The 20,829-nt window shown below is 39.3% G+C and overlaps 1 protein-coding gene and 1 long non-coding RNA gene across 2 annotated transcripts; one reads left to right on the forward strand and one right to left on the reverse strand.

Annotated features, from left to right (window-relative positions):
- Positions 1-1,351: 1,351 nt before the first annotated feature.
- On the reverse strand, positions 1,352-10,693 carry LOC121385523 (homeobox protein vab-15-like). The gene is made up of 4 exons (XM_041516230.1): positions 10,216-10,693; positions 8,331-8,467; positions 5,896-5,990; positions 1,352-1,771 (listed from the first exon to the last, which is right to left on the reverse strand). The coding sequence occupies exons 1-4, from the start codon at positions 10,691-10,693 to the stop codon at positions 1,633-1,635; spliced, it is 849 nt and encodes a 282-aa protein (XP_041372164.1). The 3' UTR covers positions 1,352-1,632.
- Positions 10,694-17,802: 7,109 nt separating this feature from the next.
- On the forward strand, positions 17,803-19,806 carry LOC121384972. Its single transcript, XR_005959486.1, has 2 exons — positions 17,803-17,905; positions 19,523-19,806. It is a non-coding gene; the product is annotated as an uncharacterized LOC121384972 (long non-coding RNA).
- Positions 19,807-20,829: the final 1,023 nt, after the last annotated feature.

The raw sequence follows: 20,829 nt of genomic DNA on the forward strand, positions 1-20,829 counted from the left end.
GTTTGCTCCGATATGTTTTGATTTGGGCCGGTAGAAATTATAGCTTGGCGGATCGAATATTTGGCAAGAATTTGACCTAATTTCGACCCCTGTTTTAACTAGACCAGTCGAATTGATTTCAAACCAACTGTATTTAAAAACAAACCTAACATCAGTTTTCCATGTCACTAACAACTAACCATTAACTAATCGACCAGGATATTAGATCTAGATATCCCAGTGTTCAGGACGCCGTGCTTGAGAATTAATTAAATGGATATAAGCACGAACATGAAGTTGAATCAATACCTGCCTCGGCGGCGCAGTGGTTAAGCCATCGGACTACAGGCTGGTATGTACAGGGTCCGTAGCTCGGTACCGGCCCCAACCCAGAGCGAGTTCTTAAGGGCTCAATGGGTAGGTGTACGGCCACTACACCCTCTTCTCTCTCACTACCCACTAACCAACTAACAACTAACCCACTGCCCTGGGCAGACAGCCCAGAGAGCTGAGGTGTTTGCCCAGGACAGCGTGCTTGAACCTTAATTGGAAATAAGCACAAACATGAAGTTGAATCAATCCATCACCGGCCTCGGTGGTATCGTGGTTAAGACATCGGACATAAAGCTGGTAGGTACAGGGTTCGCAGCCTGGTACCAGCTCCCACCCCAGAGCAAGTTTTAACGACTCAATGGGTAGGTGTAAGACCACTACACCGACTTCTCTCGCACTAATCACTAACCCTCTGTCCTGGACAGACAGCCCAGATAGCTGACGTGTGTGATCAGAACAGCGTGTTTTAACCTTTATTGAATATAACCATAAAAATAAGATGAAATTAATGGAATGAATGAATGCATGAATGAATCACTCAACAACGGATAATCTGAAGGACAACACCATTAACAGTTTCAAAATCATATCTTTGCACAATGCAGAAACACAAGGATGTTTTGATATCATAATGACTGCCCCTAACGTTAAAGAGTCGTAGACACTAAAAGCATATACATGTACTAATTATGTACAAGCATTTTCTTTTTTATTGTACACCCTCCCCTTCGATCTCTCAGTAATTCGTCCACTGGTGTGGGCAGGGACGGGGGTACACCCCTCCAATAACACCTCAAGGCAGGTCATATGGCTTAATGTGCACACTCATAGGAAGATGTTGTAGCGCACGCCTGTCATGGGCGCAGGTGTTGACTTACGCCGACTCATCCATGACAGGAATAACACCTCTTAGGTCAGGTCAGGTCATAGGGTTTTATGTGCACATTCAGAGCAAGCTGTTGTAGCGCACGCCTGTCCTGGGCACAAGAGCCGACCTCGGCTGGCTTCTCTGTCCAGGACAGGAAAGGTGGGGGTGGGAAGGAGGAGGGACCGCCTACACTGGCAGGTGCAAGGGAGCACCAGCAGCCCGACCGTGGTCGGTAACAGGCGAGGGGGGGGGGGGGGCACCTCTTATCTTTACCAACTTTTATATTAATTTTGCTTGTCACTGATTAACACGACTTGTTTAGAGTATGGGTGCCACCCATTCAACCCAATGTGTGTGCCCTTTTGAATAAAATCCTCGTCATGTCAACGAATCCCTCACTATAGATACCCCTCCCCTTTCCTAAGTGAAAGATAAACAAACAATGGCGTGTCTTATTCAAATGGATAAATAAACGGATGTGGTGCTAAATGCTGGCAGCTGCTCGGAAGTGACGTCAGAGAATTCCAAACCGAGGCCGAGAAGAAACCGTCCCTCTTCATTTGAGCCGTCACCTGTTTCTTCCACTTAGTTCTGAAATCAAACAAACATAATTAAAACATAATTAAAACGCTTAACTGATCTAAAGTAATATTAATTATGTAAAACTTAAAAGAGAGAAAACTTTCAAAATAAAGTATATATTAAACGAATATAGAGTCGATTTGGTTATTTCGGTACACCTCAGGCTTGCACGTTAAAGTGGTCGAACCTAGTTTTTAAACACTAAGACATTTGTTTGTTTTTCTACTATTAAAGCCGTTTTTGATCATTCAAATTAGAAGTACGTACATTTTATTTGTTTAGAATATTAATTTTCGTACACCTGAAGTGGTTCTGGTCATCCACATTTTTTTGCATTCTCGCTCCAGCCAGTGCACCACGACTGGTACACCAAAGGCCGTGGTATGTGCTATCCTGCCTATGGGATGGTACATATAAAAGATCCTTTGCTACTAAGCGAAACGTGTAGCCCATGAAGTGGTGACAGCGGCTTTCCTCCCTCAATATCTGTGTGGTCCTTAACCATATGTCCGACGCCATATAACCGTAAATAAAAGGTGTTGAGTGCGTCGTTAAATAAACCATTTCCTTCCTTCCACGTGTTTGCATTTGTCATAATTCTAAAAACGTACGTTCGTAGTAATGGTTATCGAGATAGCTCTAGTTATTACTGAACGGTATTTCTTTGTTTAAACATCAAGGACTTAATAGTTTTACTTTGTTATAACCGTATCCAAATGTAGGTTTGTAGATTAACTAAACTTAGTGTCCATTTTCACGTGTTAAAACTAGAGTCTGCACCTTTAAAAATATGCTTGTTTGTAAGAAACTGACATTAAAGGCATACTGTCACGGATCTAAGGACCTCATTTCTCTAAAAATGGATAATAAATAAAAATTACATTAATTGTTGGATACCAAATCTAGCTATCGTATCACCTTAACTGAACCATGAAGGAGTGAAATCCATGTCATCCCTCTCGGCAATTTTAGTTTTTGAATTATGGACCATTGCCATAATTCAATTATTTTTACAAAATGTCATTAATAAATGGAGTATGGTGGTTATGAAGATGGTTGAATAAAGTACATTTAGGGACAAATCAAATTATTTTTGTTCTGGTAATACTTTGTTAGACCATTAAATAGGTCAGTGGTCTGTGACAATATGCCTTTAACGTACATGTGTTAGATATTTTAATACAACTTTATTGACATGATCTAACAATTGTATCACACACACACACACCCCCACATCCCATCCCCGTGTTTGTTTTTCAAATGTTTGTTACTAAAATGTGTTTTACGAAACATGCCGAAATATTTCATGACTTTCGTTTATGTTTGTCACACTCAATGCATCCGTTCTTATTTCCTTGCCAAAATCCTGTAACTATTTTTACTTCATTCTTAGTTTCGCATGGTAATGTTCTGTATTTTTACAACATGTATTCGACCATCCGTTATTTACGGAAGTGATTATCTATTAGCTTGCTGTCACAACAATAGGCTATATTTATCGCAGATCTTTTGAATTATCATTTCCGTCATACTTACGCAATTAACTTCCGTTAAATTCCGTTAAATTCACACACTATATTTTAGTATCATCACCGGCCTCAGTGGTGTCGTGGTTAAGCCATCGGACATAAGGTTGGTAGGTACTAGGTTCGCAGCCCGGTACAGGCTCCCATATAATTGTAACGCCTCAGTGGGTTAAGACCATTTACATAGTTCACTTACATACACATACATATATACATACATACATACTTACAAGACCATTTAATCCTCTTCTCTCTCTCTCTCTCTCTCTCTCTCTCTCTCTCTCTCTCTCTCTCTCTCTCTCTCTCTCTCTCTCTCTCTCTCTCTCTCTCACTAACAACTAACCCACTGTCCTAGATAGACTAGATAGCTGAGGTGTATGCCCAGGACAGCGTGTTTTAACCTTAATTGTATATATGCACGAAAATTAGTTGAATGAATGTATTTAGACTCATCATACGGACTCTGTATAGTTCATTTACCCTGACCATAAAGAATTCGCTTGTACTCGCTATACATTAATTTAAAAATATGTTAAGTATAAAATAAAAGTAAAATTTAGTTTAGTTTATATGTCATCCTATTAGAAATGTAACGAGGAACAAGATGGAACATTTAACTTGCTAATTGGAGCATACCCGACTTGACCAGAGATAGGGGCGAGCGATTATAGGGTGTACTATACCAAATAAAATCCCAAAGGCAACCAAGTTAACGTTTGTGTTTAAAAACACTATATGCAATATATCAACCAAACTATGACCCATAAATATTAATAAAAAAAAAGAAGTTTGTTTTATTTAACGACGCCACTAGAACACATTGATTTTTAATCTTATCATCGGCTATTGGACGTCAAACATATGGTCATTCTGACACTGTTTTTAGAGGAAACCCGCTGTCGCCACATAGGCTACTCTTCTTTACGACAGGCAGCAAGGGATCTTTTATTTGCGCTTCCCACAGGCAGGATAGCACAAACCATGGCCTTTGTTGAACCAGTTATGGATCACTGGTCGGTGCAAGTGGTTTACACCTACCCATTGAGCCTTGCGGAGCACTCACTCAGGGTTTGGAGTCGGTATCTGGATTAAAAATCCCATGCCTCGACTGGGATCCGAACCCAGTACCTACCAGCTTGTAGACCGATGGCCTGCCACGACGCCACCGAGGCCGGTATAATAAATATTAATACTACAACCCCTACCTCAAAGTAGTAACTGAACAAAATGGCACTTTTCGTGGCTCATTTTCGGTATAACCAGATGTAACCCCTAGTTTTATTTTACAGATACCCTAAACATGTTTCAAGCACAAGGCTACTTTACACAATGGTACCAGATAAAATAAAATTACATACATTTTTTGCCTAGATGAAACTCTCACGTTTATCACCAATGGCAGGACTTGCAGTATTTGCTGCTCTATCAAAAGTTGGGTGCACCTCCAATTTTGACCCAGCCAGAAGTTGTTTTTGCGCTTAAATTAATGTAATATGACAGTAGACGATTGTACCAGTCAAACTACGTAAACTTAAAAATGTTAAAGTTAAAAGTTTTAACAGTTTGTTTGGTTGAATGATACCACTATAGCATATTGATTTATTTATCATAAACGGCTATTGGAAATGAAGGATGGAAGGAAATGTTTTATTTAACGACGCACTCAACACATTTTATTTACGGTTATATGGCGTCAGACATATGGTTAAGTACCACACAGATACTGATGGAGGAAACCCGCTGTCGCCACTTCATGGGCTACTCTTTTTTCGATTGGCAGCAAGGGATCTTTTATATGCACCACCCCATAGACAGGATAGCACATACCACGGCCTTTGATGTACCAGTCGTGGTTCACTGGCTGGAGCGAGAAATAGCCCAATGGGCCCACTGACGGGGATCGATCCCAAACCGCTCGCGCATCAAGCGAGCGCTTTACCACTGGGCTACGTCTCGCCCCAAAATAATGTTGGCTATTGGATGTCAAACATTTGGTAATAAAAGGGATCGTTTATATGCATCATCCCACAGACAAGACTTAATAGTTGGAGTGCACTGACTGGAACAAGAAAATGCCCAATGGTCCCACCTACGGGGATCGAACCTAGATCGACCGCGCATCAAGCGTCCCGTCCCTTAGAAATGTTAAAGGTACATGATGTTACGGTATGTATGCATATATATGTATGTATGTATGTATGTATGTATGTATGTATGTATGTATGTATGTATGTATGTATGTATATGTATGTATGTATATATGTATGTATTGATGTATGAATATGTATCTATAATATTGTATGTATGTACTGATGCCTGTATGTATGAATATTCCATTCCCCGTAACAGGCACGGCGGAAGCAAGTAGACATTGGGGGGGGGGGGGAGGGGGGCTGACTGAGAGTGAGGACGCAAAGCAAAGTTTATAGGGGATTCGGGGATATTCTCCACAGTAAAATCTTGAAAACTAGATGTCCTAAAATGCAATTTCCTGCACTCTACAAGTAAAATTCAAAGCGCCCCAAACCCTCAGGCCCACTCCCCACCCCAACCCCACCCTGCTCATCGTGCCTGTGTATGAAGTTGAGTCTGTTGTGCACGTTTTACCTTCTGTTCTGGAACCAGGTTTTGATCTGAGTCTCGGTCAGACTGAGAGCCTTAGACAGCTCCATTCGTTTGTTGACACTCAGGTAACGATCGGCCTGCAACGTCACACAAATAAATATATTAATTTAACGTTACAGCCTCGGGTTTATTTTTATTATTTAACTATTTAGAATAGATCACCAATATTAATCGACTTACCTTCGATCTTATAGGTCATTTGATCAGAAGCATTCTGAGAGTATTGCTAAAGCAATACATGGGACCAACAAAATTTTCCTATCAAGGGCCATAACTCAATGAAAAAAATGAGTAAATCGCCATGAAAGTCAAACTTGGTCTGTAATAGTACATGATAAAGTTATTCACAAAATTTCACCTGAATATCTCCAGGCATTGCGTAAAATGAAGTCAGGAAAACAAATTTCCGTATCAAATTATCAATCAGCACCTTCCAAAGATGTAAAAACGACAAAGAACAATTGTGAGTACCGAACTGCAAGTTTAAATGCCTTGGGAAACATACTATATAGTCCTCTCTGATTGGACATTAACCGTTGATAGTGTTGTGAGTGCTGTGTTTGCGTGTACGTACAAACGTTCGTACAGGCATTTTTTTTTAGCAGAGGGAACGGGACCCCATGTAACCCCTCACCCCATCAGAGATTTGCCTAAAACCCGACCTAGTCGCCATCTTCAGGTTGATTCTCACGCCTAGAAACTTTTACAAGAGACGGGGGGGGGGGGGGGGGGGGGGGGAGAGAGAATGAGCGATATATATATATATATATATATATATATATATATATATATATATATATATATATACACTGAAACATAATGAAAAGGCAAAAAAAGTTTTATTGCAAATAACGACAAACTATTAATGAATTGATGGATAATGTAATATGACATTAATGACTGGTATTCATGAGATACATTAACATGGAAACATGGCCAGTTATCATCAGTAATCGAGTTGCATTCGTAATCGTGAGCATGCGTGAAGATGACGGGGAAAAGGATTGGCACAAATATCTCAAATAAGCCACAGGAATGTTCCTCCACTCCTCCTGCATCGTCTGTGCAAGCTCAGCGACGTTACGTGGTGGTGGCTGGCGGTGACGTACACGACGTCGACATGTGTTCAATTGGGTTCAAATCCGAGAAACGGCGGGCCAGTTCATAACGGTGATACCGGCTTGTTGCAGGAATGCCTGGGTAATTCTTGCAGTATGTGGACGGGCATTGTCTTGTTGAAACAGAAGGGGACCTCCTGGTCTTCGGTGACGGCGCAAAAGTGGCTGGAGAACTGGTCTTAGAATAACGTCAACATAACGCTGGGCTGTAAGGGCATCGTGGACAATGATGAGATCACTCCTGAAATCACAGTTGATTGCCACCCATACCGTCAGACAACCGCCGCCAAACCGATCACGTTCCCTCACACATCCGTCAGCGTACCGTTCATGGAGTCTCCTGTACACACGTGCTCTTCCATCGGCAAAGGAGACAGAGAAACGGGACTCATCTGAGAAAACAATGCTCCGGTAAAAGGCTGGTGGATGATTACCATTCTGGAGAGCAAACTAGTCTCGCAACACGATGTCGCGGTGTCATGATGTTACCGTTGTACGGGCCTTCCATGACGTCCTATCGTGTTGCTTGCTGTCATCGTCGCAGTTCTGAACCGGTCACGGAGGTGGTGTCGTCGAATCTGCCGATCTTGGCGTGGGGTCGTAACGTGACGTTGACCAGGTCGAGGTCGATGACGGACACTCCCGGTCTGTTGATGACGTTCAACAAGTCGTCCAATAGTTGATGGATGGACTCTGAAGGTCCTAGCATCTTGGCTTTGCGAAGTCCCCCCTTGAACCATGCCCAACGCTCGCTCCCTTTGTTCTTCTCTGAGTCGTGGCATTCTTAATGTGACGAGGAATATGACACCGTTACGTGACTTTTATGTGTCCACATACTGGCATTTCACGTGCATTGCATGCAACATGATTGAACATGTAGTGAACGCATTTCACACCATTTTGTGTGTTTCTGCTATTGTATGTGTAACGAGAACAAAACCAGGATTAAAACCCAGACAAAAGTACCAATCAATGGCTTCCTCTCATAAATTGTTATTTTAAGTCCAATAAATATATTTTTCATTAATCACAACAAAATATTGAAAAATATCTGTTTGCGTTTTCATTGTTTGTCAGTATATATATATATATATATATATATGTATATATATATATGTATATACATACACACACACACCAGAGAGAGAGAGAGAGAGAGAGAGAGAGAGAGAGAGAGAGAGAGAGAGAGAGAGAGAGAGAGAGAGAGAGAGAGAGAGAATATGAGAAAGAGAGAGAGGGGGGGAGGGGGAGTGTACGTGTGCCTGTGTTAATTATTATGTATAATAAGTACACGAGTACCTTGAACTCGAGTTCCAGTCGCTCAAGCTGTGTAGACGAATACGCCTGACGTGGTTTCCGGTCGATGTTCACGCGACGTTGTCGTCGTGCCGCGGAACTACGCTGCGCTGTAAACGAAGATGACGTCACGGAGAATCAGCAGGCCTGTGACAACGGCTGTGATAGTGCGTGCATTGTTGCTTGTCGATTGGTTGAAAACATATTTTATTACTCATATGGCTACAACGACCTTACGAGTTCAGTCATATAGATTAAAATAGATTATGGGTAATAAATAGGATATTAAACTAGCAGTCATTTCGTAACCTGTAAACTTATTTCCCTCGTGAATTCACTCGCTACATAAACATGACACGAAATGAATGTTCGTTTAATATTCTATAATTATTGTATAAACAACAAAAGGATTGGACACAAATTTGTCAACTTACTATAGTAGTTTCGGAAATAGAATAAAAATGATTTTCGTCGATTATCTCTTACTTAATAAACTGACAAGTAAATATTTTGTAAATATCTATTTAATGATACTCTTACCTAATTTAGCACTTACTTGTTTGGGCTCTCATTGGTGTATAAGGTGGTGTTTACTCTTGAAATTAAAAGAAAGATGTCAGTAAACAGGTGATTTGTGCACTTTATTGGAAGAGATTATAACAATTTGAAATAATCAGTTTTAAATTAAAGGTTTGTTTAAGGGTAAATGAAATCGACACATATGATCAAAATGTGTTATAGTCTGTTCCAATAAAGGTCACAAATTACCTGTTTACTGACATCTTTATTTTAATTACAAGAGTAAACACCACCTTGTACATCAATGAGAGCCAAAACAAGTGAATGCTAAATTAGGTAGAGTATCATTAAATAGGTATTTACAAAATATTTACTTGTCAGTTTAACATGAAAGAAATAATTGACGAAAATAATTTTTATTCTATTTCCGACACTACTTTTTTTTTTATAGGCTCTCTCCTAGACACGCAGAATATAATATAATTGTTTGTTTGTTTATTTGTTTGTTTGTTTGTTGTTGTTGGTGGTGGGGGGGTTGTTTTCGTCCATTATACTACACAATATTTCAGATAGGAAAGCGATACTGAAGCTTTAAAAGCTAAATTAGCAATATAATCCAGTAACATAACACAATCAAACGTTGTTATTTTGAACTTTGTTATCTCGCAAGATCATGATACCTCGACGTCGAAAACTCGTTCTATCGTAATAATTTCCACATTTATCGCGAAACACCAATAGCTCGAACTTGTTTGTTCTACTCGGTGCTTTCAACTAAAATTTGACTGTATTATATTCCTTATATTGTACATAGAGGTGCTAATGTTTTAAAGGTAATAAAAAGAATCAGAATTAGTTAACTGTAAATTAGATGCAAATTATATGTAAATTACTCATGACACTGCACTACGTTTATTGATGATGTCATATATATGTTTACATGTAAATACAATGTACCATGGACCTCAAATACATAATCTTCTATCTCTATATCTCTGCCGTTCTCGTGCTGGGATGTTGTTAAACTCTCACATACACAAGCACTACCATCACCACCACAACACTTTTATTTATTATTTATTTCAACTTATTTTCGTGCTTATATCCAATTAAAGTTCAAGCACGCTGCCCTGAGTACACACCTCAGCTATCTGTGTTGTCTGACCAGGACAGTGGGTTAGTTATTAGTTGGTTAGTGGTTAGTGAGAGACAAGAAGGTGTAGTGACATTACACCTACCTATTGAGCCCTTAAGAACTCGCTCTGGGTTGGAGCCGGTACCGGGCTGCGAACCCTGTACCTACACTCCGAAGAACCCGTGTAAAACTTCAATAAACTAATCGATTGATGTTATGTAATATAGTTCTTACCTTCCAGAAACATGTGTCTTTGATAAAGGGTGTGCTGCAGCCAGTTTGAAAGTTCTCCAGGACGAATTCCACTCGCCAGTGAAGGTGCCGGATAGCCTCCTGGTAGCAGAGGCCGTAACCCAAGAGTGCTAGGAAACGGCGGGAAACTGGCGTACGTCTGACGTGGGTCTCGTGCAAAAAGAAGGCGCGAGCCTGGTGAAACTTCTGCTCCGTGATACTGTATGCGTGCAGGATGTTTATCAAGAAGAAGTGTGCTATCTTCTCCAGTCGATTCACCCAGTCTTCTGTTATTCCCATTCAAAATTTGGTCTATTGAAAAATATGACCCTTTGATTTGCGGTTTCTCCTCTAGATGTCTTTCTGAAGGTGCACGTGCATTTTCGCGGTTTTTCCTGGCAAATTCTTCGTCTACTCGTCCTGATTTTACGTCATCATTATTTTGATCACGTGATCTTTCCACTTGATCTTCGTTTTCCATTTTGATAGAATGAAGGAATGAATGTATGTTTAACGACACCCCAGCAAAAAAATAGTCATCGGTTATTGGGTGTCAAACGAATGTAAGTACATCAATATGACTGACTACAGATTGTACCTTGATCACTTGGTTTTAAATCAGGTTTCCATGTTAGCGATTATGAAATTAGCGATTACAGCTATCAAGAATTAAAACTTAAGAAAAATGCTAACACATATTTCCAAAACTGATTCTTAATTATTACGAAAAAGAACATGCGCTGAAATGTCAGACACTATACCTCGTTTATTTCTAACTCCTCAACCATCATATTTATACTTTTTCCCCCAAAGGTTGAGGCTATATTGACCCCTTTTTCTATGACCACTGTTTTCTTAATCGACAATTGCGCCAGTAAATCTCAGTAGATAGTAGTTATCAATATTAATAAGTGGTCCTGGGGACTGGCAGCCGCAACCATTGTGGTTCATTGTAATGGCGGGAGTAATTATTTAAGGAATCAATTCTAATTGCAGTTACCTGTGCTTGAAACACTTGAATGAAATTGTAACGCTTGTAATTTGTGACAGAGTAAAAAAGATTAGATTTTTGTCTAGAACACTTCAGGTGTCGTCTTACGATACGGTTTATAGTAAATGTAGTAATACTTCGGTGGCGCAGTGGTTAAGCCATCGGACTACAGGCTGGTAGGTACAGGGTTCGAAGCCCGGTACCGACGCCCACCCAGAATGAGTTCTCAATGACTCAATGGGCAGGTGTAAAGCCACTACACCCTCTTCTCTCTCACTAACCACTAACCAGACAGACAGCCCAAATAGCTGAGGTGTGTGCCCAGGACAACGTGTTTGAACCTTAATGGGATATAAGCACGAAAATAAGTTGAAATGAAATGCGATTGTGGATGCATTTAAAACTGTTACGACTCTGAGGTTCGTCTTCTTCTTCTTTTTTATTTCTTCTTCTTCCTCTTCATCTTTTTATTTCTTCTTCTTTTTCTTGTTTGGCAACAGAAATCTTTTGGAATCTTTTAAATTCCACCCAGAATTAATTTTAAAGTTTTTAAAACATTTTGATTTCTACACAAAGTTTTAAAATATAATTTTGTATTGTAATGTAGCTTTTCCCCACAGCTCTTTTACACTGTTGTTTTACATAATTTTTGTTTTTAATATAAGTAATCATATTCATGTACTTACCGTTTTTATCTAACACCCAATGGCTGATGCGTATTTGTGTGTTGGGGTGTCATTCAACATTCATTCAGTCATTGTATGTATAAATGTGTGAATATCTATATATTTGATGTAGGCCTATGTATATATGTATGTATGTATCGGTGTGTGAATATCTATATATTGTACGTATGTATGTATGTATGTATGTATGTATGTACATATGCATGCACGTATGTATGTATGTATGTATGTATGATGTGTGTATGTGTGTACCGGTATGTATGTATGTATGTATGTATGAATATCTGTCAGCTTGTCAACTTGCTAGTATACACTTATCTGGTTTAGTGATATGACCATTTTTATTTTCCTTTAGCTATAGCTACATTTTTGTTAACGTTGAAAATACGACCTTTTTCCATTTGTCTCGCAAACACTACTTTGCAAAATAAATGAACACTAACACATCAGATTTGTTGCAAAATATATTCCCTACAGTTTTCAAGTTGTTAAAGGAATATTCCTGACTTTGCTGCAGTGTAAGATGTTTCCGACTAATAAAATATTTGTACGATTAAACTTACATATTAAATATATTTTCTTGTTTAGAATATCAGTGTCTGTATATTCAATGTGCTTTTGGTCGTCTTAATATTTGTAAGAAACCCAAACTAGAATTTGTCTTCAATTTCGTACGTACGAAAAAAACATATTTTAGGAAATAAAATGAAATTTAACCTAGTACAAATATTAGAACGATCAGAAACACTTTTAATACACAGCCACTAATATTTTCTGCAAAAAAATATATTTGATGTGTAATTACATTCGTTAAAAAGTCTCTGTTAGTCGATAACATCTTAAAAATTGCAGCAAACTCAGGAATGTCCCTGTAACACAAAAATAATTGAATATTAAGAGAGTACTAATCAAATAAATGCTTATATGTCAGATTTTAAGCATTGCCTGAAATCTGTGACTGTTTGACCTTTGGTGACATACTTTTGAGTTATGTCCATTTTTGTTATCACTACCCCATAATTCTAATTCCAAAAATCTGCCATCATGATTCACTTTATCCCCTCCAAAAAGCCATAGTGCGTCCCAGCTTATCCAATGTTAACATTCATACTCCTAAAATATAGGTCCGAAACTGTTAGAAAAAAAATAGTTTAGTCAATTCGTGTGTGTGGGGGGGGGGGGGGGGGGGGGGGGGGACGGGGGAGGTGCAAGGTGGGCCCCTTCAGCCCACGGACTATAGTATTCACACCCGACATACATATAATATATTGATATTCACACATCTTTACATATACAGTGTTAGTATGTTTGTCCAGTGTGGGAGGAATTTTTTGAATTACTACAGTTTTCAAGTTGTTAAAGGGATATTCCTGACTTTGCTGCATTGTAAGATGTTTCCGACTAATAAAATATTTCTACGATTAAACTTACATATCAACTATATTTTCTTGTTTAGAATATCAGTGTCTGTATATTCAATGTGTTTCCGGTCGTCTCAATATTTGTAAGACGCCAAAACTGGATTTTGTCTTCAAATAATTGCGTACGTACGAAAAAAAAATTATTTTAGGAAATAAAATTACATTTAACCAAGTACAAATATTAGCATGATCAGAAACACGTTTAATACACAGTCACTAATATTTGATGCATTAAAATATATTTGATATGTAATTACAGTCGCTAAAAAGTCTCTGTTAGTCGATAACATTTTTAAAATTGCAGAAAACTCAGGAATGTCCCTTTAAGCATTCCCAACCAGTTTTTTAAAATAAAAGTAGGGAACATAGCTCCTTCATTTCCGTCATCCCATCACCCCATTACTGTTTAACGACACCACTTGGGTACATTGATTTATTAGTCATCGGCTATTAGATGTCAAACATTTGGTAATTCTGACATGTAGTTTTAGTGAAAGCCCGCTACATTTTTCCATTAGCAGCAAGGGATCTGCTATATGCATCATCCCACAGACAGGCTAGTACATACCATGGCCTTGGATATACCAGTAACAGTGCACTGGCTGTAGTTCGAGTCACCTCTAACCATCCCCTTATTGATATTGTATCATTATCAATAAGGGGAGGGCTGGAGGTGACTCGAGCTACACTGGCTGGAACGAGAAATAGTCCAATGGTACTCTGGTAGTTATACTCGGCTGGTTCCAGTAAAGATAATTTGATAGATAACGCCACTTTAAAGAAGAAATCAAACAACCAATAACCGTGTATGAGACCATGAGTCCATTAAATTAAACTCTTTTGGGTTTAGCGCTGAAGTGCAACGTTACTTTAAATTTTCACTTATCGGTCCATTTGTCTTCGGCGATATACAACAATCACTGTGATTGGCTAACCAGGGTGTGGTACGTGGGAACGTTTGCAGACGATATCCTACTTACGGAATTACGCGATTTAATGAACGAATCAATGTAACACATCTCAATTTGTTTAACGGAGTTTGAGACAATAAACTAAAGCAGTGTTTTCATTTAAAACGACGTAAGACGGAGTCTCAAAAGAATTTAATTGAACTGAAGTGTCGTTCAGTCAAAAGAAGTGTACAACACCTGACGATTTCCCGCCAATTCCACGGTCGCATAGCCGCGGGAAACAATTGACAGCAATTCACGCCGGTTCTTTTAAATTACATACTTTGATTCGCTTTAAGTGTTACCTGAAGATCGATATAATCAAGATAGAAAAACCGAGCAGTGGAAAGAATTATAGTCCTTCCCAGCCTCCGTGAACATTATTATTTATATATATATATTTTTTTAATAATTTCAGTTTCATTTTACGGAAAAATTAAACGTGCAAGTGTTTTGGCAATAATAATAATGATAATATAAACACTATTTGTATTCAATTTAAAAATCAATCGGTACAGATATAAATAGATTGTAATGCATACGATATCGAGTAAAGTTTGGTTTTTTAACGACACCTCTAGTGCACATTGATTTATTAACCATCGCCCATTGGATGTCAAACATTAAGTAATTTTTACGTATAGTCGACTCGTAGATAGGAAAGCCGATATTTAAATTTTTTGTAGTAGCAAGGGATCTTTTATATGCACCATCCCACAGACAGGATAGCACATACAACTGCCTTTGATATACCAGTAGTGGTGCACTGGCTGGAACGAGAACATTTCACAGTAAGATAACGACCTTCACAGTGTTAAAGTGAATGATAACGTACATGTTAAAAAGTTTGTTTTGTTCAACGAAACCACTGGAGCACATTAATTAATTAATTAATCATCGGCTATTGGATGTCAAACATTTGGTAATTTGGTCATCAGAGGAAACCCGCTACATTTTTACTAATGCAGAAAGAAATCTTTTATATGCAGTTTGCCACAGACAGGAAAGCACATACCACTGCCTTTGTCGAGTTGTGGTGCACTGGTTGAAACGAGAGAAAAAAAACCAATGAGCTGAATGGATCCACCGATGTCGTTCGATCCTGCGACGCAAGCAACTCAAGCGAGCATTTAACTGACTGAGCTAAATCCCACTCGATAATGTATGTACATATAATAATATTATGTAAGACATTTAAATTTTAGTTATAAATTTATTATATCAGCCTCTTCACCACAAAGTAAAGTTTGTTTTATTTAACGATGCCACTAGAGCACATTGATTTTTTATCTTATCATCGGCCATTGGACGTCAAACATACGGTCATTCTGACACTGTTGTTTAGAGGAAACCCGCTGTCGCCACATAGGCTACTCTTTTACAACAGGCAGCAAGGGATCTTTTATTTGCGCTTCCCACAGGCAGGATGGCCTTTGTTGAACCAGTTATGGATCACTGGTCGGTGCAAGTGGTTTACACCTACCCAATGAGCACTCACTCAGGGTTTGGAGTCTGTATCTGGATTAAAAATCCCATGCCTCGACTGGGATCCGAACCCAGTACCTACCAGCCTGTAGACTGATGGCCTATCCACGACGCCACCGAGGCCCTTTACCACAAAGATGCGTAATGTAACTCAGTAGTAGAGCGCTCGCTTGAGGTGTGATGGGCCACAACCAAAAATAAAGAAGTTTGTTTTGTTTAACGACACCACTAGAGATTTATTACTATCGGCTATTGGATGTCAAACATTTGGTAATGTTTACATATTATAGACTTAGAGAGGAAACCCGCTACATTTTTCTGTTAGTAGCAAGGGATCTTTTGTATGTGCCATCCAACAGACAGGACAGCACATACCACGGCTTTTGATATACTAGTCGTGGTGCACTGGCTGGAACGAGAAATAGCCCAATAGGACCACCGACGGGGCTCGATCCTAGACCTACCGCGCATCAAGCGAGCGCTTTACCACTGGGCTTCGTCTCGCTGCGGGTTACAACCATGCCCTATAACCAGTGAAAAAATAAATTGTGATATAAGCATACACTGAGAAAGAACATATGGGTTTTTTCTTAAATTTTTCGCTAGGTCATGAGAAAAAAAAACGAAGAAATATTTGTTTGACGATATAACAACAGAGTGAGAAGCTATGGTGTTCCTAACATTATACTTGCAACATAGAAGGGGAGACAGAAAATGAAAGAAACACACACACACACACACACACACACACACACACACACACAGAGAGAGAGAGAGAGAGAGAGAGAGAGAGAGAGAGAGAGAGAGAGAGAGAGAGAGAGAGAGAGAGAGAGAGAGAGAGAGAGAAAACGGGAGACTTAATAAACTTACAAAATACAAGTCCCTATATAGTAGTTTTATATTTCGTATTTGTAGTATAGAGAATTTTTATGAATGTCATAGTTTATAATAATAGAATCAAATAAACAGAAAGTTTAAAAAAATTTGTTTTTTGTTTAACGACACCACTAGAGCACATTGATATGTTGTACCACGGCCTTTGATGTACCAGTCGTGATCCACTGGCTGGAGTGACAGAAAGACGTGTAAAAATAAAATAAAATAAAACATTTTACAACTAGCTACCTATTGCTAAATGGTTTTTTGATTTTTGTATATTGGTCTATTTTTAATGATTTAAAGAAACTGTGCTGAAATAATAAAAATGCGCAAAACTGAATATTGACATTACGTTAAATGTAGTTTATTACTATTCAACTTTCACAAAATCCACTCACTAGTATAGGGAGTACCTATAGGGAGTATTTATCTGTTACAGAACATTTTCAGTCAAATTAAGTCATAATAAATTAGAGGGCGAGACGTAGCCCAGTGGTAAAGCGCTCGCTTGATGCGCGGTCGGTTTTTGATCGACATAAAATATCAGGCACGGCGGAGCGGGGAGGGGGGGGGGGGAGATAACTCCCCAATGATCCTGAATAAAAAATATTATTGGTAGTAAATCCCCCCCAAACTCCCTAGTAGTGCTTGAAATTGTGGGAAAATTTATGCTTTGCGCCCTCGATCTCAATCAATCCCCTCCCCTCCCCCCCAATGTCTACTTGTTTCCGCCGTGCCTGAAAATATTGTATTATATTGTGTTATATTCATAATACTCATGCATACAGCTCATGCTTATCTTTGGCATGAGTCGTCTTTGTATTAAGGGATTTGCTCAAGCCCCCCCCCCCCCCCCTCCCCCCGTACGCTTTTGATCTTGGTAGACAATTCATATTTTGCGGTAGCATAAATTAACTTCCGTCAGGCGTACCCGGGTACCCAGGCTTTTATTTGGGGGGGGGGGGGGCAATCCATATTTGGGAGGGAGGGGGCAACCCACACTGTGTATGTGTATAATATGTATGTATGTATGTATGTATGTATGTATGTACGCCACTGCCTACAGTCGTACCGTTAAACAAACAATAATTTTCTTTCTAGATGATTTGACAAAAATTATACACGAAAACAACACCACCAACACATGTTGTTTTTCTCAGAAGAAAATCAGATAGGGTCAAACTCTTTAGATATAAAGTACACCTGGTGGATCGGACAGAGTAAACCGAAGCAAAATGCATATGAAGACAGTTGTTTGTATTGCAATCTGCGTTCTCTTCGGTAAGTGAGGAACTACCTGGTTTTGAAGCCTCTACTTTAAAATAGATAGTTTTAATCTCTTCTTCGTTATTGAAGGGTGGGACGTAGCCCAGTGGTAAAGCGCTCCCTTGATGCGCGGTCGGTCTAGGATCGATCGCCCTTGGTGGGCCCATTGGGCTATTTCTCGGTACAACAAGTGCACCACGACTGGTGTATCAAAGGCCGTGATACGAGCTATCCTGTCTGTGGCACGGTGCATATAAAAGATCCCTTGCTACTGATACAAAAATGTAGCTGGTTTCCTCTAGCCAATGATTAATAAATCAGTTAGCTTTAGTGGTGTCGTTAAACAAAGCAAACTTTAACTATAGTTCGTTCTTCGGATATTTACTCTTAAAGGTAGTATTAAACCAAATAACTTCCGGCTGGGTCAAAGTGTGTTTGTTATAAAACTTCCGGACAAAAAAATTTATGCAATTTTATTTCATCTAGTATCAATTTGTCAAGTAGCCTTGCTCTTGAAACAGGTATGGGATATCTGTTAAAAAAAAGGTACTTCAATTTGGTGCGGAACTAAAGTAGCCATACACATTACCCGTTATCTCTGAAATAAGCAGCTTGACCCCCAATTTTTTCTGCTTCAATTTAAGGGTGAGGAGTGGTAGGGTTTGGGTTTTTTAACGACATCACTGGAGCACATTAATTAATTAATCATCAGCTATTGGATGTCAAACATTTGGTCATTCTGACTCGTAGTCATCAGAGGAAATCCACTTCACTTTTCCTAATGCAGCAAGGGGTCCCGTCCCACAGACAGGAAAACACATACCGCGGCATTTGACCAGCTGTGGTGAGGGGTGGTAATATTTATATCCGTGGTGTTCATGTCGATTGATATGCTACATGTAGGAGATTTAGCCACATAATTATGTTACTATTGTCTATGGCATTTGATTTGGTGGTATAAATACTATAGACTGTACCGGACGGCACAAAACGAGACCAAAATAGATTTTTCTTGTACTGCTTTTGTATTCGATTAAATTGGTCCGTTGAAAAACGTGAGGTCAGTTTTAGAGCCATTGAATTGAAGCTAACAATAATAGTAATAATAAGAATTATTCTTTGCATTCCTGTCTTTTTAATGTATTGGTGCTTTAAATCCTGTTTTCCACCTCTATAACAAAACTGCCCATCCTCAGAAACGGATAGAGGGATTTACGAAAGGTGCAGTTTGGGGAGAGGGGAGGACGCCGGACATATTATGGTGTTTGAACAAGCTTAAACCTTTTATTATTAAATTTATTATTATTATTATTAATATTATTTATTTTATTTTATTTATTTATTTATTTTATTTATTTATTTATTTATTTATTTATTTATTTATTTTATTTTATTTTAATTTTATTTATTTATTTATTTATATATATACGTCTGTCTGATCCTTTGCTGCTCTTCTTCTTTTTTTCTTTTTTGTAAAAGTTGGAGATTTGAAATACCTCAACCTGTTTTTTCGCCGACATCAAAAACTAACAATAACAATCTGTTACCATGTCTCCCACCCCCACCCCCACCCCACCATCACATACCCCTAGATTCGCGTCTGGCTATTTTATTTTTAAAATATAATTTCAGCTGTGCAAGATGTCAGCGGTGTGACCGCCTGCCTCACTGACGCCGATTGTACGTCATTCATATGTCCGTTAGACTTCAGCCCGAGACCTCCGCCTCACTGCGTCTACACCGCTCACCGCAGGACGGGTTATTGTTCCTGCCATTATGATGCCAGTATTGGATAAGCGCGGGAAATATGAACTGTCAGTGACGTACTTTCAAGATCGTAACTATCAACGACAAGATTGTTAAGTTCTATGAGTAAACCATGCAGTCTATGTGGTATTAAAGCTGTAGTTACGGAATTTGTTTATTATTATCATCATCATCATCACAGGCACGGCGGAAGCAAGTAGACATTGGGGGGGGGGGGGGGTGGGGGGGGTACTACCAATAATATTTTTGATTCAGAATTATTGGTGGGGCTATTGCACCCCCCCCCCCCCGCTAAGCTGTGTCTGTATCATCATCGTCGTCGTCATCATCATCATCACCACCATCATCATCATCATCATCACACCACCACCATCATCATCATCATTATCAGTAGTATTACTTGTACGTAACGGGGACAACAGTGGAAATAACAATGCGACGCCTCCAATACATTGGATATGCACCTCCGGTACAGTGGAGATGTCCGGTATTGTTCTGCCTTTGGTATAACGGAGATGTCTCTTATGTTTGTCGACGTAGCCCAGTGGTAAAGCATTCGCTTGATGCGCGGTCGGTCTAGGATCGATCCCCGTTGGTGGGCCCATTGGGCTATTTCTCGTTCCAGCCAGTGCTCCATAACTGGTGTAACAAAGGCCGTGGTATGTACTATCCTGTCTGTGGGATGGTGCATATAAAAGATCCCTTGCCAGTGTTTCTGGCAGAAAGAAATTTTTGGGTATGGTGCTATGAAATCGAATGCAACCACAGTCAACAGGGAGTATGGGGGGGGGGGGGCCTCCCCTAGAATGAAAATGGGTCAAGTTTAAGGTTAGAGTTAAGAAAATCGTACAGTAATGATAAGAGTAGGCCTAATTAATTTTGTGAAAAAGTTAACCATACCCGTTTTACCCTCTGGCAGAAACCCTGCTTGCTGCTAATTGAAAAGAGTAGCCCATGAAGCGGCGACAGCGGGTTTCCTCTCTCATTATCTGTGTGGTACTTAACCATATGTCCGACGCCATATAACCGTAGGCTAAATAAAATGTGTTGAGTGCGTCATTAAATAAAACATTTCTTTCTTTCTTATTGTTTGGGGGCGGGATTTAGCTCAGTCAATTGAGTACTCGTCTGAGTTGCTTGCGTCGCATGATCGAACCATCTCGGTGGATCCA

This window comes from Gigantopelta aegis, chromosome 11 (assembly GCF_016097555.1).
Source record: "Gigantopelta aegis isolate Gae_Host chromosome 11, Gae_host_genome, whole genome shotgun sequence".
NCBI classification, from domain to species: Eukaryota; Metazoa; Mollusca; class Gastropoda; order Neomphalida; family Peltospiridae; genus Gigantopelta; species Gigantopelta aegis.